The sequence below is a fragment of the Aegilops tauschii genome, chromosome 5 (assembly GCF_002575655.3).
Source record: "Aegilops tauschii subsp. strangulata cultivar AL8/78 chromosome 5, Aet v6.0, whole genome shotgun sequence".
Taxonomy (NCBI): Eukaryota; Viridiplantae; Streptophyta; class Magnoliopsida; order Poales; family Poaceae; genus Aegilops; species Aegilops tauschii.
In genome coordinates, this window is record NC_053039.3 from 422,771,760 (window position 1) to 422,794,070 (window position 22,311).

Consider the following 22,311-nt stretch of genomic DNA (forward strand, 5'->3'; position numbering starts at 1 on the left):
ACGCACACCCTACCCCTATGAGCATCTTCGAAAGACTGAGTCGGCATATCATCTTGAGATTTACGACGGGAACGTCTCCTCCCACTGAATGCGCATCGCCGAAAGTTCTAAAATAAATTCAGGAATAAATGCGAGCACCAGGATTTGAACCCTGATGGGCTGAAGATACCACAGTCCCTCTAACCATCCAACCACATGTTGGTTTGCGGGTCCTTTCAACATATCTGACAAACACCTCAAGTGACACAAATGAATATACTAAAGACCCAAACAAGAAATAAAATGCATACCATTGTCCCTAAAGTCTTTCCAGCTTCATCTTTCTTCATCGACCTTTTTTTTGCGAGAATAACTTTCAATCTATTCATCAACTGTTAAGGTGGTACAAAGAACACCACTACTAGCACTGAGCGAGCCAAAGGCGCGTCGCCGTCTTCGCCCCTCCCTCATCGGAGCCGGGCAAACCTTGTTGTAGTAAACAGTCAGAAAGTCGTCGTGTTAAGGCCTCATAGGACCAGTGCGCCAGAACAACAACCGTCGTCGATGAAGAGAGCGTAGATCGAAAATATCCAACCTGTATACACACGAACACACACGAACGAAGACAAGATCCACGTGGATCCACCGAAGACAAATGCCGACCGAATATCGCGAGATCCGCTGGGGAAAAACCTCCGCACGCCCTCCGATGATGCTAGAAACACCACCGGGAGGGGGACAAGACAGGGAAAACCTTATTTCATCTTTACAGAGCCGCCGCCGCCTCACCTCTCTGAGCAAGACACAAACCTTAACAAAACTCAAAAGAGCATGAAAAAACAAATCCCTCCCACCGGCGAGGGCCGGGATCCACCATGCCTCCATGGACCTAAGACCACAGGAGACGAGGTAGACTGGCGGCGGCACCAACGGGAGGCACGATAAACCCTAGCCAAAGGGCCCTCTCTCTTTCCGTGAAAGAAAAAAAGTCTTTGATGGCAGACTCTTCAGCTTCATCTGCAATATCAGGAGCATTCAAACGATCATCCTCGATCAAGTACTCCACATATGCACATCCTTTCTAAAATTAAACTCTCAAATGAAGGTAGGGAGGTGAGGCCAGCATATAGAGCATAAGGGCATCTTTAATACGGACCCATAAACTGCCTGCATCCGTCTGGACCAAGCAGTTCCCACGTGATTCACCATCCAATAACTACTCTGATTACATCAAAAAATGCAGGCATCGAGCTAGGAACTTCTTTGAACGACGGAAAATAGTTTAGGTCCACTATGCCATGGTCTCTGCTACCCTCTTGAACCTGCATATCGAACGTTCGGTTTTACATTTCTGAAGTAGAACACACGCCATGAAAAGATAATTGCGACCAAGTGTTCTAGACTTCGAGTGGGACGAAATGTTCGTTAGGAAGATTATTACTCCCTCAATTCCTTTATATAAGGTGGATTTTTTTTGATAAAATTTCATGATGCAAGGTGCATTTCTTCTAATTCCTTGCAGTTTCAGTTTTAGCCCTCTAGAAAAAGAAAAGTATTTCTCCCTTGATTGCATGTATCTCTCCATGTAGAGAAAAAACGAAAAGTATCTCTCCTGATTGCGTGTATCTCTTTTTTTTCCTGGCCTAAATAATTTACTTGCCTCTAATCAACGAATTATCTAAGGATAATTTGGTCCTAAATTGTCTAGGATTATGTGCCTTGGTCACCGTGCTGAAAATACACGGAGGGAGGTAGGGGAATAGATTAAGACATATTTTGCCCGCCATAGAGAAAAAGAAGAATACTGGACTTATTTATGGGAGGCAATCTGAAGTCTGAACATAGATACGTATGCTGTATGCACTGTTCCATGAGTAGCAGGATCTGATCTTCCCTTTATTTCCTCTTTGAGTTATCAACCAATCGGTATTACTAACGGTAACGGGGGAGAGACACAAATCTATACGTTTGGTTACTCCGATCGTCGCACGTATAAAGTGTTCAAGTCTTCAAGGTCATACATATAAGCGCACACACCCGGGACATCAGATCATCAGATTCCCCAAAGAAGCCAAACCTAGCTAGCGCGCGCGAGACAAGATGGCACGCAGGTTCACCGGCTCCGACGCCCTGACGGCGCTCACCCACCGCCTCGCCCACCAGTTGTCGGTCACCAGGGAGACCCCCAGCAACGTCGCCTTCTCGCCGCTCTCTATCTACTCGGCTCTATCCCTGGTGGCCGCGGCGGCACCCTGGACGAGCTCCTCGCCGTCCTCGGTGCGAGCTCACGCGACGAACTCGCCGCGAACGGCCGCTTCGTGGCGGAGCACGCGCTCGCCGACCGGTCGCCGTCGGGCGGGCCACGTGTCGCGTTCGCGTCCGGCGTGTGGCACGACGCGGGGCGGGCGCTGGAGCCGGCCTACCGGGAGGCTGTCCTCGCATCCTACTTGGCCGAGATACGCGCCGTCGACTTCCGCAACAAGGTCAGTGTCTATGTCTCATCACGTCATATATACGTATAGTGTATGCATGGATCCATCCATGGAGATCGATTGGTTGCTGTCGATCGGTGCAGGCGGACGAGTCGAGGGAAGAGATCAACAAGTGGGTCGCGGCGGCCACGGCAAGCTCATCGACTCGATCCTCCCCGCGGAGTCGGTGGACGAGGACACGGCCGTGGTGCTCGCCAGCGCCATCTACTTCAAGGGCAAGTGGGAGACGCCCTTCAGGAAGAAGCGCACCAAGGTGGAGCGGTTCTTCCTCCTGGACGGGACCGCCGTCGACGTGCCCATGATGCGCACCGGGCGGAGCCAGTACGTCGACGAGCACGACGGCTTCAAGGTGCTCCGGCTGCCGTACAGGTCCCAGGACCCCGGCGCCTCCAAGAAGCGGCGACGCGGCACCTCGTCCGGCGACGATCCTGCCCCACCACTACCGCGCTACTCCATGTGCGTCTTCCTGCCGGACGCGCGCGACGGCCTGTGGGACCTCGTCGGCAAGATCGCGTCCAGCCCGAGCTTCCTGCGCGACCACCTGCCGGAATACGAGGTCGATGTCGACGAGTTCCGCCTGCCCAAGTTCAAGGTCTCCTTCTACGGGAAGCTGTCCGGTGTACTTCAGGACATGGGACTCGTGGCCGCGTTCAAGGCCGACAAGGCTGACCTGACTGGCATGGCGCCCGACGTCGAGGATGCCTCTGGGGAGCTAATAAATCGGCTGGTGCTCAAGGACGTCTTCCACAGAGCGGTGGTCGAGGTGAACGAGGAAGGCACGGAGGCGGCCGCAGTAACCGTCTGTGAGGAGGAAGATGAATCGGCCTGTCAGCCGGTCGATTTCATCGCCGACCATCCGTTTGCCTTCTTTGTGATCGAGGAGGTGTCCGGTGCCGTCGTCTTCGCCGGCCATGTGCTTGATCCTACAAAACCCCAAGACACATTACACGACGTGGATTAGAAACTCGACTATATTTTGTATCTCCAATAGCCACCCGCCAACTAATGACTCGAGCTTGTGATTTTTTTTTTTAATTTTGCGGAGACTGGGAGTTTAAACTGGATTGACTATTCAAAGAGAGAAATGAGTAGGCGAATATGGACTATTACTATTCATTGCTTCGAACCCGATTTTTATTCGACGAATAGGAATCACTCGAGGCCAAATCGAACGGCTAGAATCGCATCAAGCTCGAGATCGAACGGTCCAAAGTCACTGAGATCTGAGAGGATATCATATGAGCATGGTGACTTAGAGTGTCTGTTGCGCACCCAGTCGTGTCAAAGGTGGTCACAATTTCTTTTAATACAATATACCATCAAAGTCGCTCACATACATGAGCATATATACACCCATCAGTTATAATCACACACACGCATACCCTATCCCCAATTGAGCACCTACGAGAGAATGACCAGCACATTGACAAAGTCATAAAACGCGCCTCGTAGTCGAGGGAAATGTCTCCTTCCACTTAATGGACATCGCCGGAAAGTTTGAAATAAATCCAAAGAATGCGAGCACCAATGTCTAAGTCTAGGATTTGAAACCTAATGGAATGGGGATACCACTATCCTCCTACCAACCTATTGCAAGTTGGACACAAATTGGAGAACATAAAGGGTAAAGGATGTCAATGGGAGGGGGGTGATTGGGTGAGTAGGCGACTACCAACCTATAGTTGGGTGCTCGCATGTTTCTGAAATTATTTCATGCTTTTGGCAATGTGTGTTCGGTGGGAGGAGATATTCCCGCCGGCTATGAAGGTGTCTGTGACGACTTCGTCAATCTCAAGAGGATATGCCGACTTAATTTCTTAGAGGTGTTCATAGGTGTATGATGTGTGTGCGTTTATAAAGATGAATGTATGTACATATATATAAGCGTATGTGTATGTACTATGTTAGAAAAACAACTATAAATCTTAACCTTCTTTGTTGATTTTAAGAGTATGGAAGGAGTGTCAATTTCACGTTCGAGTGAAAACGGATTGACTTTCACATCTAAATTTCCAGCCTAAAAACATGGCAGCTATATGTACCAAACCACCGACACAAAATGTCGACCCAATTAACCTAAAATCTGTTATGTGAAGAGTTCCTCTTGTTTTCTTCCTTGATCCTAGATGGCTAGGATAAACTCTTCCCTCTAGACTTTACCTATGAGTTTGTGGATTTGCCTCCCCTCTGCTTGCCGCTCCGGAGCGTGGTGACTGAAAGTGTCTGTTGCGCACTCAGTCATGCCAAAGATTGACACAATTTCTTTTAATACAATATAATCGAAGTCACTCATATACACGAGCATATATACACCTATAAACACACACACGTATACCTTACCCTTACTGAGCGCCTCCGCTCAATGACCGTCACATAATCTTAAGATTGACAAAGTCATCAAACATGCCCTGTAGTCGAGGGAAACATCTCCTTTCACTTAACGAACATCGCGAGAAAGTCTGAAATAATAAATCTAGAAAAATATGAGCACCAATATTAAGTCTAGGACATGAACCCTGATGGACTGGGGAATACCACTGTCCTCTTGCCAGCATGTCCCAAGTTGGACACAATTGAATAACATAAAGGGTAAAGGATGTCGATGGGAGAGGGTGATTGCGTGAGTAGGCGACTACCAACATATGGTTGGGTGCTCGCATTTTTCTGAATTTATTTCATACCTTTCGTCAATATTTGCTCGGTACCCAAAACCAAAGCTTGGTTGGAGGGAGTGGAAAACTGCCGAATGCGCGAAAGTTAAAACAAAAAACTGCAGATCTCAGAAAAGAAAAATAAGTACTGCCGAATGCGCGAAAGTAAAACCTAAAAACTGCCAGATCTCAGAAAAGAAAAAAAATACTGCCGAATGCGCGAAAGTTAAAACAAAAAATACCAGATCTCAGAAAAGAAAAAAAATACTGCCGAATGCGCGGTACGCATTAATTTCTTCGGTGCTGCTAAATCTCAGTCGACTGAGAGTCGACGCGTCCACCGTTTGATTGGTATTAGCTTTAAGATTCGCGCTGTTAGTGGGTTTGTCTCGTTCTGGCCTGTTAATGCAGCCGGTTCTTTTTTCTTCAGGTTTTCTGGTTGTCTGGGCTCTTTTTCTCGTGGGCCAGAGGGTTTTCTCGCGGGCCAGAGAGTTTGCGTGGTGGGTGGAGGAGGTGTGGGGGGGCTTTTCAGTGTCTTTCCTGTGATTTGTTCTTTTTCTTCATTTTAATTTTGCTTTTTTTGTGGTACAGCGGTTGTGAGCTTGGCCTTGTTTTCTTTGCCTGGGTTGTTATGTTTTAGGGAGAAAATGGTATTCGTCCATTTCTTTTCATGTGGGATCCTTCAAAAAAAAATCTTTTCATGTGCTGTTATGTTTGTCTTTTTTGTTTTTCATTTTTCTTCTCTAAATAATCTTTGTAAATACATGAATAATTGTGGAATTATATGAAGATTTTTTGTATAAATATTTTTCTTCTTGTAAAATTACATGTTTTATAAAGAATATAAAACTTTGATATTACACGTATATTTATGTAATTTCGCTTGCGTAACAATAGTTGCACACTCATTTGCTACGCGTAGCTGGATGTTTATCATCCATGTGAAACTCCTTCAAAAATTATTCAATATAATTAGTTTATCAATAATTGTTTATATTTTTAGGTTCTACTTTATTTGTATTTCTAGTTTCTATCTTTTTGTTGTATTGGGTTTTTCCGTTGTTGTTACGGCTACACTAAATTTCAGTCGACTGAGATTTAGCAAAGTCTCAATCGATGGCACTAAGATTCATGTGTACCTATTACGTTGGCTCGAACGAGCTCTTTTCTTTGTCGCTGCACAGGCCGGTGGAGATGAGGGAGCCTTTATTTTATTTTTCTTCTTGGCCTTGTTCCCTGTGACGCCCGGGTAGTTAAGCTACAGTAACCCTCTGCTAATGATGCCACATCACTTCGATTACTGTTGCTAGTTTCGCGTTAGTTCGAAACCGATTCAAATTCAAATTCCAAAAACAAGTCAAATTTTATTTCTTCAAACTGATAAGGAAAAATGTTCGATGGGTTAAAAATATTCCCTAACTGTTTGTCGTGTAGGAGCCAACCTCTTTTGAATATTTAAAGGTGGCCCTAACCTATTTTAAACTAAATCACCAGTAATTATTTGAACCATTTCAACTTAAGCAAATAGTTAAACTATTCAAAATAATTTGGAACTTTCTGTGCTGCTTCAAAACCTTGCCTAGTATTTAGGTGCTAAGTCGCACATTTAACTATACTCATTTATTAGATCAACAAAAATACAAAACCGTAAAGAAAAACAAAACAAAAAATAGAAAATAAACAGAGGCTAAAAGGGGCCCCTGCTGGGCCGTGGCCCAGCTGGCCACCAGGCCAGGCCCAACCGGCCACCCACTCCCCCCATAACCTCCCCGCTAGCCCAAACCCTAACCTAACCGCACCCCATCCCCCCCGCCCCCACGATCCCCACTTTCCCTCGTTCCCTCCCTGCGCCGTCACCCACGACACACAGAGGAGGGGCGCCCCCTGTTCGATCCCCTCCACCGGGCGACCCCGACACCATCGCCGCGGCGCCTCACCGCCCTACGTCGCCACCTCACCGGTGCCGCCCCCCTTCGCCGTGACGACACCGCCCGGTGCCTCCCGCTACCCGCCGCCCGTCTTCGTCCTCCGCCTCGACCACGCCTCCTCGCCGGACTTCCTCCCCTGCGTCGCGTCGTCACCGTCGTCCTCCCCACGCCCCATTGCCACGTTCCCTGCAACCCGCCGTGAGCTCCCTTCCTTCTCCTCTATCGCCGCGCCCCCTTCACGCGCCTGTGCGCGCACACCCGCAGCCGCCCCGGCCTCTTCTCCCTCCTCGCGCGCGCCCGTCCGTCGCCTCTCCGGCGATGCTGCCGCCCGCACGTGGCCGCGCCCTGCCTATGTCCCCGCATCGCCACCGCGCGCGCCGCGCCAGTGCCTCGGGTTCACCGCGGTGCTGCGCTCGTCTCGCCCCGCATCGTCGCCCCGTCCACTGCGCCCCCTGCTCGTCGCCGTGCTGCTCCCGGTGCCGCCCCACCGCTAGCGCCGCCGGCCGCGCACGCCCCGCGGTCTCTCCCGCCGCGCCCCTGTGGCCTCACCATGCCGCACTCGCTGGGGCGAGCTCCCGTTCGGTGGCCGCTCTGCACCCGTGCCCGTTTGGGCTGCGCCCATTGCCCGACCCGCTAAGGCCATGAGCCAATGACATGTGGGGCCTAGCCCCCAGAACGTATTATATATATATATAAAGAATTAAAATAATAATAATAATAATAATAAATAATTAAAATATTAATTAATTAATTAAAGAATTAATTGTTTAATTAACCAAATTAACTAATTAACCTAATTAATTGTTGTTAATTATCTAAGCATTCAATGACAGCTGGGACCCACACGTCAGTTTGACCCAGTCAACGCCCTGTTGACTGCTGACGTCATGCTGATGTCATGATGATGTCAGCAAATACTATTCTGGATAATGTTGAATTAAATTAATTAAATAAATTCTAAAATGATTTAAAACTTTAGAAAATCATATAAAATAAACCGTAGCTCAGATGAAAATACTTTCTACATGAAAGTTGCTCAGAACGACGAGACGAATTCGGATACGCAGCCCGTTCGTCCGCCACACATTCCTAGCATTGCAAACACGCAACTTTCCCCCTCCGGTTCATCTGTCCGAAAACGCGGAACACCGGGAATACCTTCCCAGATGTTTCCCCCCTTCGCCAGTAGCACCTACTACTACGTTAGGTCACCTCTAGCACCGCGTAATGCCATGTTACACTTTGTGATGCTTTGATTGCTCTATTGTTTATTGTGTTTCCCCTCCGTTACTTCTTTCCGGTAGACACCGAGACCGACGGCGCTGCTACCCAGTACGACTACGGTGTTGACGACCCCTCCTTCTCAGCTGAGCTTCCAGGCAAGCCCCCGCCTTGATCACCAGGTATCGCCTATTCTTCTCTATACTGCTTGCATTAGAGTAGTGTAGCATGTTACTGATTTCGGTTAATCCTATTTTGTTGCATAGCCTGTCATTGTTGCTACAGTTGTTACCCTTACCTGCTATCCTACTGCTTAGTATAGGATGCTAGTGTTCCATCAGTGGCCCTACACTCTTGTCCGTCTGCCATGCTATACTACTAGGCCGTGATCACTTCGGGAGGTGATCACGGGTATATACTATATACTTTATATACATGACACATGTGGTGACTAAAGTCGGGTCGGCTCGTTGAGTACCCGCAAGTGATTCTGATGAGGGGGCTGAAAGGATAGGTGGCTCCATCCCGGTAGAGGTGGGCCTGGGTTCCTGACGGTCCCCGACTGTTACTTTGTGGCGGAGCGACAGGGCAGGTTGAGACCACCTAGGAGAGAGGTGGGCCTGGCCCTGGTCGGCGTTCGCGGATACTTAACACGCTTAACGAGATCTTGGTATTTGATTTGAGTCTGGCCATTTGGTCTATACGCACTAACCAACTACGCGGGAACATTATGGGCACTCGACGTCGTGGTATCAGCCGAAGCCTTCGTGACGTCAGCGACTGAGTGGCGCGCGCCGGATTGGACTGGAACGCCTGCTAGGCTAGGTCTGCTTCCGGCCGCATTCGCAACGTGCAGGTGTGCAATGGGCGATGGGCCCAGACCCCTGCGCCATAGGATTTAGACCCGCGTGCTGACCTCTCTGTTGTGCCTAGGTGGGGCTGCGACGTGTTGATCTTCCGAGGCCGGGCATGACCCAGAAAAGTGTGTCCGGCCAAATGGGATCGAGCGTGTTGGGTTATGTGGTGCACCCCCGCGGGGAAGTTTATCTATTCAAATAGCCGTGTCCCTCGGTAAAAGGACGACCCGGAGTTGTACCTTGACCTTATGACAACTAGAATTGGATACTTAATAAAACACACCCTTCCAAGTGCCAGATATAACCCGGTGATCGCTCTCTAACAGGGGGACGAGGAGGGGATCGCCGCGTAGGATTATGCTATGCGATGCTACTTGGTGAACTTACCATCTACTCTCTTCTACATGCTGCAAGATGGAGGTGGCCAGAAGCGTAGTCTTCGACAGGATTAGCTATCCCCCTCTTATTCTGGCATTCTGCAGTTCAGTCCACTGATATGGCCCTTTACACATATACCCATGCATATGTAGTGTAGCTCCTTGCTTGCGAGTACTTTGGATGAGTACTCACGGTTGCTTTTCTCCCTCTTTTCCCCTTTCTATACCTGGTTGTCGCAACCAGATGCTGGAGTCCAGGAGCTAGAGGTCCCGAGGATGATTCTACATGGAGTTCGGCTTCGAGGAGTAGTTAGGAGGTCCCAGGCAGGAGGCCTTGCCTTTTCGATCGTTGCTACTTTTGTGCTAGCCTTCTTAAGGAAAACTTGTTTAACTTATGTCTGTACTCAGATATTGTTGCTTCCGCTGACTCGTCTATGATCGAGCACTTGTATTCGAGCCCTCGAGGCCCCTGGCTTGTATTATGATGCTTGTATGACTTATTTATGTTGTAGAGTTGTGTTGTGATATCTTCCCGTGAGTCCCTGATCTTGATCGTACACATTTGCGTGCATGATTAGTGTACGGTCAAATCGGGGGCGTCACATTCCCTTTGCTGTGCAGCCCAAGTTTCCCGAGAGTGTTCTTTTAGTTATTTTTGTCAGCCTACAAAAAAGTACTTTATTTTGTTTCTTTTTCTCGCCCTACACAAGTGAGTTTTACCTGTAGGAGAGGAAGTCTCGGTGGCTTCACTTTTTCCCAAAAGAAATTTTCATTTTCATTTTTCCTTTTTCTTCTTTTTATTGTTTTACTTTTCATTTACTTTTTATAAGTCTTTAACTTTTCTTTTATTTATTTTATTTTTTTCTTGCTCGTCCCGTTTTATATTTTTCGTTTTGTTTTTCTTCTTGTTTATTTAATTTAATATTTCATTTTTCATTTTGCCCTTGCTTAATAATGTTTGTGTTTTATTCTATTTGATTTTAGCATATTTTCCAACTTTCTAGCAGCCCTATTTTAGCAACGAAATTGCTTAACAATTTTTTTGTTAATCATTTTCAGTTGCACATCCATTAGATGTTTTGTAAGTAAATGTTGGCTACAATAGTTGAACTTTTTTAGCGGGATTGCTAAAATTCAGTCGATTGAGTTTAACCGAAGTCCTAGTACACATATATGGTCGTTAGATCACTGTTTCCGTAAGATTCACGCAACACGGCTTGTCTAGTGTTACCCCGACCTGTTTAGCGCTCGCTTCTTTTTTTTTTTACCTTTTCTCGTGTTCGGTATTGATGCGCGATGTGCTGGTTGTGAGAGGCGTTTTTCATTGTTTTTGTTGGACTTTTCAATTGCCATGTACACACCATATCTACCACGGAGTACTCGTCTCAGGGGAGGGGTATTCGTCCCTCGGGGTTCTTCAGTTGCATTTTTTTCATCTTTTTTCCCCTCTTTTATGCCAGATCTCTATTTGTGGATTTATCTATGTATGCATTTTTTTTATGCTTGTATAATGTAGGAAATGCTTTTTCTTCGATGAGTGGGGATCTTTTAACCATGTAGACATAAATGTTAGTGGGTATGTTGGTTGTTAGCGGGGTTTTAAACCATGACTTTTGTTTTGTATAGGACCGACATTTTCATATATATTTTTCTTGTTTATGCGTAAAAGAATATTAGCTTATATTTTTTCTTGCATCCGGCTGCAAGTGCTTGTCTTCTAACCCGACCGCAACTGGACTTTTTTGTTCTGTCGGAGGGGGCGCCGGAAGAGGGGGCGGGCCAGTTGCAAGCTCGACAACAGCTCCGTAACTGCATGTCCCCCAACATGGTTGCAACTCGACTTTTGTTTTGTTGGAGGGGGCGGGCCAGTTGCAAGCCTGACAATAGCCCCGCAACTGCATGCCCCCAATATGGTTGCAACTCGACTTTTGTTTTGTCGAAGGGGGCGTCGGGAGAGGGGGCGGGCCAGTTGCAAGCCCAACAACAACCCCGCAACTGCAAGTGCCGCACCCAACCGCAATCGCATGTCCGCCAACATGGTTGCAACTCTACTTTTGTTTTGTTGGAGGGGCCACCGGGAGATGGGGCGGACCAGTTGCAAGCCCGACAATAGCCCCGCAACTCCATGTCCCCCAATATGGTTGCAACTCGATTTTTGTTTTGTCGGAGGAGCGTCGGGAGAGGGGGCGGGCCAGTTGCAAGCCCAACAACAACCCCGCAACTGCAAGTGCCGCACCCAACCGCAATTGCATGTCCGCTAACATGGTTGCAACTCTACTTTTGTTTTGTTGGAGGGGCCACCGGGAGATGCGGCGGACCAGTTGCAAGCCCGACAATAGCCCCGCAACTCCATGTCCCCCAACATGGTTGCAACTCGATTTTTGTTTTGTCGGAGGGGGCGCCAGGAGAGGGGGCCAGCCAGTTGCAAGCCCGACAACAGCCCCGCAACTGCAAGCAATGCACCCGCCCGCAACTGCATGTCCCACAACATGGTTGCAACTCGACTTTTGTTTTGTCGGAGGGGGCGCCGAGAGAGGGGGCGGGCCAGTTGCAAACCCGACAGCAGCCCCGCAAGTGCAAGTGCCGCATTCGACCGCAACTACATGTCTTTTAACCCGACCGCAACTGGACTTTTTTGTTCTGTCGGAGGGGACGCCGAGAGAGGGGGCGGGCCAGTTGCAAGCTCGACAACAGCCCCGCAACTGCAAACGCTGCACCCCGACCGCAACTGCATGTCCCCCAACATAGTTGCAACTGGACCTTTGTTTTGTCAGAGGGGGCGGCGGGAGAGGGAGCGGGCCAGTTGCATGTCCGACACTAGGAATGCAACTGCAAGTGTCGCACCCAACCACAACTGCATGTCTTCTAGCCCGACCGCAACTGGAATTTTTTGTTCTGCCGGAGGAGGCACCGGTAGAGGGGGTGGGCTAGTTGCACGTCCGAGAACATCCCCGCAACTGCAAGCGCCGCACCCGACCGCAACTGCATGTCCCCCAACATGGTTGCAACTGGACCTTTGTTTTGTCGGAGGGGGCGGTGGGAGAGGGGGCGGGCCAGTTGCATGTCTGACACTAGGAATGTAACCGCAAGTGCTGCACCGACCGCACCTGCATATCCTATAACCCGACCGCAACTGGAGTTTTTTTTGTTCTGTCGGAGGGGTCGCCTGTAGAGGGGGCGTGCTAGTTGCAAGTCCAACAACAGCCCCACAACTGCAAGTGCCGCACCCGACCGCAACTGCATGTCCCCCAACATGGTTGCAACTGGACCTTTGTTTTGTCGGAGGGGGCGGTGGGAGAGGGGGCAGACCAGTTGCATGTCTGACACTAGGAATGTAACTGCAAGTGCCGCACCGACCGCACCTGCATATCCTATAAACCGACCGCAACTGGAGTTTTTTTTGTTCTGTCTGAGGGGTCGCCTGTAGAGGGGGCGTGCTAGTTGCAAGCCCAACAACAGCCCCACAACTGCAAGTGCCGCACCCGACCGCAACTGCATGTCCCCCAACATGGTTGCAACTGGACCTTTGTTTTGTCGAAGGGGGTGCCGGGAGAGGGGGCGGGGGCGGGCCAGTTGCATGTCCGACACTAGGCATGCGACTGCAAGTGTCGCACCCGACCGCAACTGCAGTTTTTCAACATGACCACAACTTAGTGTTGTTCAGCCAGTTTTTTATGAAAAATTTATTGCACGCCATATCTTAACTGTAACCGCAAAGGATACAAGTACTAGCAACTAGCCGCTCCCTACACCTTCATTATTTTTCAAATGCACATTGAACATTTTAAAAATGCATTTTTATATTTTAAAGTAAATGATGAATATTTTTAAATCTATCTGAACATTTTTTAATTACACAATAATTTTATCAATGCACAATGGATATTTTTGAAATGTACAAACACTTTTTCCTGAAGTATAACGATGAATGCAAAAAAGTGCTTCCTTTTTTTGGTGAACATGTAACTAAAAATGAAATATAAATAAAACAATTAAACAAAAACAGGAAAAATTAAATCAGCAAACACAGGAACTAGAACAAAAAACTAGACAACATGCAAAAAAAGTAAACAAAAATTAGACACAGGAAAATCATACAAAGAACTAGCCTCACACTAGAGACTAGACACAGGAAAGCTAGACAACAAGCCGCGCCCAGAAAATCACATGGCATTAAAAGAATGCTGGTCCAAAAAAACGAACAATAATAAAAGACAAAAACAAGGGCCGGCCCAGCAAAGACCGGACGAGGGAATAAGATGGGCTGGGCTATAAATTGGATGATGTCACCCGACTGAGACTTTGCCAAGTATCAGTCGACTGATGCTTAGACAGACCCTAATTTCTTCCTTGGTACACACACGCTAAACTATAGAGTACAGCCCCTCAAAAAAAGAAGACTATAGAGTACAGACAGCAGCGGTGCGTTGATCTCACGGGCCGCCGATACACGACGCCAACATGCGCATGCTGCCGAACCTCCGGGACCTGGACAGCCCGCGCCCGCCGTCCCGGCCGCCGGACGACGGAGACAGCTCGCCGGAGTGGTCCTCCGGTGGCGGCCGGTCGTCGTCGTGGCCGAGGCCGAGCTCGTCCGCCCCGGGACGTCGGACGGGGAACCTGCAGCTCTGAGAGTACTGGTAGTTCCCGCCGCCGGCCAAGCTCTCATGCTCCCGCCCGAGCCCGCCCGCTGCGCCGGCGGGGACGGCGAGGCGCTCGTAGCGGTCCGGCGGCCTCGGCCTCCGCCTCCTGATGGCCGAGCAGAAGAAGGGGAAGATGCCCTCCATCGCCGGCCCGGAGCAACAGATCCACCGAGCAGCAGCAGCGGAGCTTCTTGTCAAGTTGAGGAGGTGCTTGACTGCTTGGCTGGTTTCATGGCGAGATTTGAGGAACTGGGAGATGGAACGAACTGGCATCCTCATCAGGTTTCTTATAGCAGAAGAGGACAGTAGGGATTTGACTTGCGCGTTTGTTAATCTGATCAGCATGATTGATGGCAGGCGCTCTGTCGATGGTTGCAACGACCGTGCTGCGTATGCATGTGACCGACCACGAGACGGGAACAGGAGTTTCACATGGAGGCGTGGAGTGGCATACCACGATCGATCATCTCAATCTCCTAGACATCTCCGACCCCGACATTCAAACCTCTGGCGAGGACCGCAGAAGCCATTCAACACGATCTGTTTCGGTCCGCGGCATAGTCCAGACGCAATTTATTTCATAAACCGAAGACCGATCCTAAGTCCGTTTCTGACCATCATGACCTATTAAAAACCCCTCACCCGTCCCTCTTGCGCTTTTCTTTTGATGCACGTGCTGCTTACCACGCCTTATTCATGCCGGCCCAAAGCCCACGGAGACGGGCATTCATGTCGGATGTGACTGGAGGGAGGGACGACCACCGCTTCAATGCGGACGCAGGTTCCCCAGGAACCAACTCGGGCCACTACACCGCATTAAAGCGGCTGACCGGCCCTTCGCATGGCCTGACGGCGGCTATATAAGCCGCGATCCGGCGCCGTCCACGTCGCATCCTCCTCCTCCTCCTCACCTCTTCCCGTCCATCTCCCTCCACATCTTCGATGATGGGCAAGTCCCGGGTGTTTGCGTCGACAGGCGGTTTCGGGATTTGGTGGATCGTGGCGACGCCGCCCTCGAACTCCGGGGCCGTCATCCTCATCAGCGTGTGGCTCCTCGACAAAGGCGGAGATCGTCATCTCCTCCGGGGACGAGGAGGACCAGCAGTCGGCGCAACAGTAGTCCGCGCCGACAGTGCCGGGCCAAGTCTACGCCGAGATGGCCAGGTACGACGAACAATGGTCCCTCATCGAGATCAACGCCGCCAATGACGCCTCCTCCAACGACCGCCGCCCTCTCCCCCAGTCCACGTCCTCAGTGGGGCTGCCACACTGCGAGGAGGAAGCGAAGATGATCATCCACGTGCGTCCGGCTACCTGCTGGGAAGCCCTGCCGCAGCGCCGCCATCTTCCGCCGCCCGAAGCCCGACTCCGACGCCAGATCGGGTGCCAATGATGAAGGAGGAGCCGCCAGCCAGCCCGACATGGCCTACGAGGTCACCGTCAAGTATAGTTTTAGAGTTTTATTTTAAGGTTTTTAGTTCACCGGACGAGAATATTGCCCGGTTTTATGTACAATTTATCCTAGTTTTAATGAAATCTACCGTTTTATATCAAAATTCGTTCGATCTGGTCGAATTTCATCCGGTTGGTTCGAGCTGTTGTTAAAATGTATGCAACTACGGTTGAATGGTGGTCTTACGTATCCATCTCCACGGACTGGTTCTCTGTCTGTGATCAGTCGGTGGATGGATGCGAGAGAAATTTTGCAGGTTGCGATTGGATATGCCCTTATGGCGATTCCACGGCTGCTTAACCGAAATCAGTTGCGGATTCACAGGTGAATCGTGCACGTACGCGCCTACGTCATTGCATGCGAAAATTCTTTTCTTCTCATCCACCGCCAGCCGGTGATCACTCCCACACTTTTTTGTGTGTGATTTTTTTAGGGATATTTTTTTTTCTGATGAATGATGGCTGAAATGGAGGCCCGTTGCCGCTTCGTGCATCTCGGTGGACCGGGCCGAGCGGAGAAAACGTACTAATCTCGTTGAGCGGGCCGGAGATAAGCTACCTCCCAAAAATCCCACCGGAGAGAGAACGCCGACCGGCCCTCCGCCGCCTTCCCCGTGCAGGCAGGCGAGTCCTCCCCCTCCTCCGTCCCCGGTTTCTCACCGTTGAGCTATCTCGGAGGGGAGGGCTAGCTCTGGGTGCGTGGATGGCGGGGGAGGAGGCAGGTGGAGGCCAGGCGCGCGTCCCCGGAAGCGTTGCACGTACTGGCTTCCCCGCGCCGGCGACGCTCGAGCAAGGAAGCGGGAGTGGGCGCCGGCGGCCACTCGGGTAAGACGGAAACTGTTACCACTGACATTTTTTCCAGTCCCATACTTCAGTATAGAAGTACTAATAATAAACAAAAATAAATAGGTGAAATAATACTTCAGTATAGACGGGAGTAATAGATAAGATTTAACCACTTGAAAGCCTACTCCATGAATTCAACCTTTTGTTTGCTTCTCGATTGGTTCTGCTCGGTTGTCACCACCAGGGCAGTTGATTGAACAGATAATGAAATGGAGATTTTTGTATACATCGGCTGGATATGTTTTATTTGACAGCTGATTTTGATTTACTACGGAATTTACATGTAATTGGCTTGTCTATCTGTAAATATATAAATCATACTACATAAACTAAGCCCAGAGCAGTGGGTGTTCAATATGAGATTTTCCAATGAAACCATGCTGCATCAGCACATCAATCATTTATTCCTTTGACCAACTCAACAAAAAAATTGTCTAAAAAGAATGTACTTGTAACACCCCACATGTAACTTTTCATATTTGTAACTCCGACTTTTGCCATTTTCGGCTATGCGTTATGATATTTTCTCCGTGGTCGGGTTTTGTCTTTCGTTTTGCATTTTGTCATGTCATGCTTTTTCATATCATGTCATCATGTGCATTGCATTTGCATACGCGTTCGTCTCATGCATCCGAGCATTTTTCCCGTTGTCCGTTTTGCAATCCGGCGCTCCTATCTCCTCCGGTGCACCCCTCTTGTTTTCTTTCGTTAGCGGGTGTCAAACTTTCTCGGAATGGACCGAGGCTTGTCAAGTGGCCTTATTATACCACCCGGAGACCACCGGTCAAGTTTCGTTTCATTTGGAAGTCGTTTGGTACTCCAACGGTTAACCGGGCATCCGCAAAGTCCATTTGAGTGTGCAGCAAAAAACCCCCTAAAAACCAGGCCAAAACCCACCAAACTCTCTTCCATGCTCTAGGTCGTTCGATCACGATCGTGTGGGCGAAAACCACACCTCATTTGGAGCCTCCTAGCTCCCTCTAGCTATAAAGGAGCATCCCCTCCCGAAAACAAAACGCAGACAAACCCTAACCCGCTTCCCCGCCGCCACCGGACGTGTCCGGCGTCCGCCGGACATCTCCGCCGCCGCGTCCAGCGAATCGGGCGCCGCCACGTGGCACCCGGCCACCTCCCTTCGCCGCCGGCCCGTTCGGCCCACGGGAGGCCCGCCCGAGCCCGCACCGCGCCGCCGCCGCCCCGTCCGCCGGCCGCCCGCCTCGCCGCCTGCTCGCCGCCGTCGCCTCGCCGGCGTGGCCGCCCGCCGCCGCCGTCGCGGTTCCAACCGCCGCCGCCGCGCGCCACCACCCGCGCCGGCGCCACCTCCCCCTCCGGCCTCCTCCTCCGGCGCCGGTCCCGCCGTCCTCCGCCTCCCCAACGCCGGCTGACTCCTTCCCCTTCTTCTGCCGACGCCGGCGAGCCCGACCTCGGCTGCCCCGGCCAGATCCGATCGAAGTTACTGTATGCGTTGACTTTCTCCCGTGCCCGATTTTTCTCCAAGTCCTTAATTTCCTACAGCAAGTACCTATGTTCATCAGTGCATAACTCCTTGCATGTAGCTTCGTTTCATGCGTGTAATATGTCAAATTGTTCGTCTCGTGATTCTCTACATTTTGTTCAATTGCACCATGTTCATTAGAGGTAACCTTGATGCCCAAATCTCTGTTGCAAGAGGGCTAGTTGCTGTTATCCTCTGGTTCTTATCAGAACTTGGAGATTTATCTTTTTTGTATCATTTAATCTGTGCATCTTATGGGCATGAGCTCTACATGTGTTTTGTTGTATGCCATGCCATCTTTCCAAGGGTATATGCCATGTATTTTTGTGATCTTTGTGGTGACTAGCACAAGCATGCAAAGTAGGCTCCGTAATGTTCCCGATTTCAGGGACTTAGTGATTTCTCTAAGTCCTTGTCTGCTGTTATTTTGTTGCCATGTAAACTTGATGCTACAGAGAGATACATGCATATTTTGGTGATGTTCAGTAAGGATGTTTTGTAAATATAGTTGTAATTGATCCATTACTGCCCTTGTTTGAAATTATGGAGTACCATAGCATGACTCAATATTGCTCTACTTTTGCTATAAAATATTTCTGGCAGATTCTCAACATGATATGCAATTTTGCCAAGCTCATTGTAGTTAATTCATACATGCTATGCTTTTGTTCTTGCCATGGTTAGCTTCATAAACATGCCATATTGCTGTAGGTATGCTAGTTTTGTCATGCATTGCCTTGTGGTGAGTGCATCAAGCTCACCAACATGTCCTCATATTATCGTTTCTGCCATGCTCTGTTTTCTGCTAAGTCTGAAACCTGTTAACGAAACTTGCTATGTTTACATGCTTGCCATCATATCTTCTGGTTCTTTTTGGCTTATGGTCAGTAAGGGACTTTTGTCATATGCATTTAGTAGAACACTGCCATGCCTTGTTTTGTTAAGTTCCTGTAGCATGTTGATTTCGTGCTCTGAACATTGCTACCTGATGCTGTTGTCTGCCATGTCCAGTTTTTCACTAAGTCTGTGATCCTGTTATCTTTTGCACTTTTTCCATGCTTGTTTGAGCTTGATATGTTGTGATCTAGCCGTAGCTCAGTGTTCATCTTTTGTCAAGCATCTCCTGTAGATTACTGCCATATGCTTTGTTGCTATGTTGGGGTGCTGTAGCATTGTTACTTATTGCATTTTAAGTGCTATCATGCTGTTTATCGCAGATTAGTGTCATTCTTGTTTTGCTTGCCATTTGCAAACCGTGCATCCGTTTCCGGTGATCTTTATATCGATTTCGACCGAAATAATCTCATCTTTCCAGTGGCATGCTTGGCTTTCCAAGTTACAGCCTTGTTCATCATTTTCCTTCCGGAGCACGCATATGCATCGCATATCATATCTCGCATATCATACATGTTTTGCATCATGTTGCTTGTGCATTTCTCGTGATTGATTGTGGTTCCGTTTGTTTGTGTTCTTGTCTTGGGTAGAGCCGGGAGACGAGTTCGTGAACGAGGAACCTGTCGAGTACGCTTACGAGGATCAAGCTTTCGACAACTCTGAGAACCTTGCAGGCAAGATGACCACCCCTCGAAATCACTTCTATCTTTGCTTTGCTAGTTGTTCGCTCTATTGCCATGCTGCGCTGCTATATCATGCCTCCTATTTTGCCATGTCAGCCTCTAACCATCCTTTCCTAGCAAACCGTTGTTTGGCTAAGTTACCGCTTTTGCTCAGCCCCTCTTATAGCGTTGCTAGTTGCAGGTGAAGTTGAAGTTTGTTCCATGTCGGAACATGGACATGTTGGGATATCACAATATCTCTTATTTAATTAATGCATCTATATATACTTGGTAAAGGGTGGAAGGCTCGGCCTTATGCCTGGTGTTTTGTTCCACTCTTGCCGCCCTAGTTTCTGTTATACCGGTATTATGTTCCTTGAGTTTGCGTTCCTTACACGGTCGGGTGATTTATGGGACCCCCTTGACAGTTTGCCTTGAATAAAACTCCTCCAGCAAGGCCCAACCTTGGTTTTATCATTTGCCACCTAAGCCTTTTCCCCCGGGTTTTCGCGAGCCCGAGGGTCATCTTATTTTAACCCCCCCGGGCCAGTGCTCCTTCGAGTGTTGATCCGAACTGAGTAGACTGCGGGGCCCCCTCCTGGAAACTCGAGGTCTGGTTTTACTCGTAGGATGTCTCATCCGGTGTGCCCTGAGAACGAGATATGTGCAGCTCCTATCGGGATTTGTCGGCGCATCGGGCGGCTTTGCTGGTCTTGTTTTACCATTGTCGAAATGTCTTGTAAACCGGGATTCCGAGACTGATCGGGTTTTTCCGGGAGAAGGTTTATCCTTCGTTGACCGTGAGAGCTTATGATGGGCTAAGTTGGGACACCCCTGCAGGGTATTTATCTTTCGAAAGCCGTGCCCGTGGTTATGAGGCAGATGGGAATTTGTTAATGTCCGGTTATAGAGAACTTGTCACTTGACCCAGTTAAAATACATCAACTGCGTGTGTAGCCGTGATGGTCTCTTCTCGGCGGAGTCCGGGAAGTGAACACGGTCTGAGTTATGTATGACGTAAGTAGGAGTTCAGGATCACTTCTTGGTCATTGCTAGTTGACGACCGTTCCGTTGCTTATCTTCTCGCTCTCTTTTGCGTATGTTAGCCACCATATATGCTTATTGCCGCTGCAGCTCCACCTTATTACACCTTCCTTTCCTATAAGCTTAAATAGTCTTGATCTCGCGGGTGTGAGATTGCTGAGTCCCCGTGACTCACAGATTCTACCAAAACAGTTGCAGGTGCCGACGATGCCAGTGCAGATGATGGGGTCGATCTCAAGTGGGAGTTCGATGAGGAACGTGGTCGTTACTATGTGTCTTTTCCTGATGATCAGTAGTGGAGCCCAGTTGGGACGATCGGGGATCTAGCATTTGGGGTTATCTTATTTTCATCTGGATTTTGGCCGTAGTCGGTCTATATGTATGTATTTTGGATGATGCATGGATTATATTTATGTATTGTGTGAAGTGGCGATTATAAGCCAACTCTTTATCCCATTCTTGTTCATTACATGGGATTGTGTGAAGATGACCCTTCTTGCGACTAAACCACTATGCGATTATGCCTCTAAGTCGTGCCTCGACACGTGGGAGATATAGCCGCATCGTGGGCGTTACAGTACTCCCTCCGCTCCATATTAATTGTCGCATCTTTAGTACATTGTAATTGGATCGGAGGCTGCAGTTGTACTAAAGCTGCGACAATTAATATGGATCAGAGAGAGTACTAAACTACTACTCCCTCCGTCACAAAATAAGTGTCTCAAGTTTAATACAACTTTTTTTAAACTTGAGACCAAAGTTGTATTAAACTTGACACACTTATTTTGGGACGGAGGGAGTATTTCCCTAGACTGCCTGTCTGAACAGGCACTAAGACTGGCATGTAGGCTGTAGCAGTGCTTTTCGCCACCATGGTTAGCACTAGTTACCACACCATGGACTAATATCTGTTTGCCAGTGTTGACATGAATATGTGACAGTGTGTGATCTCTAACTAGCTTCAGCTTGGCAATCTCTAGAGCAGTGTCTAGTTTTAGTTTTGTACTGGTATAGTATCGAGTGTCCATATTGAACTTAGCTACTTGAGCTCTGCATATTGAGAAGAACAAGGATCAAACTATAACAGACCTTGCAACTCTGTAGTTCCATTTTTTTGTCCCCATTTCTCTCATGATTGGAGATTTCACGGCCTATTTCTCATTCTAGAGGGATTCTATTTCTCAAATTTAACCCTTGAATCATTCATCCAGCAACTTCAACATCTTCGCACCAGAGACTGCTTAGCGTACGGAGCAAGCTTGCAGTGTGTTGCTGGGACCGGCCTATAAAACGAGAGAATGACCAGCGTCATTCTGAGTGCGAGAAATCTTCACATTCATTTCGCCAGATATTAGCTGCCTAATTGCATCATCTGGATACGAGAGAGCGATTCTGGCCTGGACATTTGATAAGGCTGATATATATCCCATTGTCCACCACCAAGGGAGAGGGTTTGATGGATTACTTTCTCAGTCCAGATCAAGTGGAGACCCCCACCCCCCAAAAAAGGGCCGCAAAATTAATGATAGAAGTGGCGGAAAACCTAGCAGGAGAACTGTATATCAGCTATGCATCTTTGTGCCACTAAAAGAAGTCCTAAACATGCACTAAATGATTTGAAAGCTTTCTTCCTGCATTCATAAATCCCCTAGTCTAGTAGGCCTAACTTGTGGTCAACTAGCGAGACTACTCGTTCGGGAGGTGTCGCGAATCGACTTGTCGACTTGAAAACCTTGTTCCATATCCAAAAAATAAAAGTTCCAGACATTG

At 48.8% G+C, this 22,311-nt stretch overlaps 1 protein-coding gene and 1 long non-coding RNA gene across 2 annotated transcripts; both read left to right on the forward strand.

Moving 5' to 3' along the window:
* Positions 1-2,079: 2,079 nt before the first annotated feature.
* LOC109764299 (serpin-Z2A-like) lies at positions 2,080-3,987 on the forward strand. The gene is made up of 3 exons (XM_073498656.1): positions 2,080-2,256; positions 2,307-2,462; positions 2,527-3,987. The coding sequence occupies exons 1-3, from the start codon at positions 2,080-2,082 to the stop codon at positions 3,430-3,432; spliced, it is 1,239 nt and encodes a 412-aa protein (XP_073354757.1). The 3' UTR covers positions 3,433-3,987.
* A 12,119-nt stretch (positions 3,988-16,106) lies between these two features.
* Positions 16,107-21,026, forward strand: LOC141022111 (uncharacterized). The gene is made up of 3 exons (XR_012182974.1): positions 16,107-16,425; positions 19,426-19,509; positions 20,734-21,026. It is a non-coding gene; the product is annotated as an uncharacterized lncRNA (long non-coding RNA).
* Positions 21,027-22,311: the final 1,285 nt, after the last annotated feature.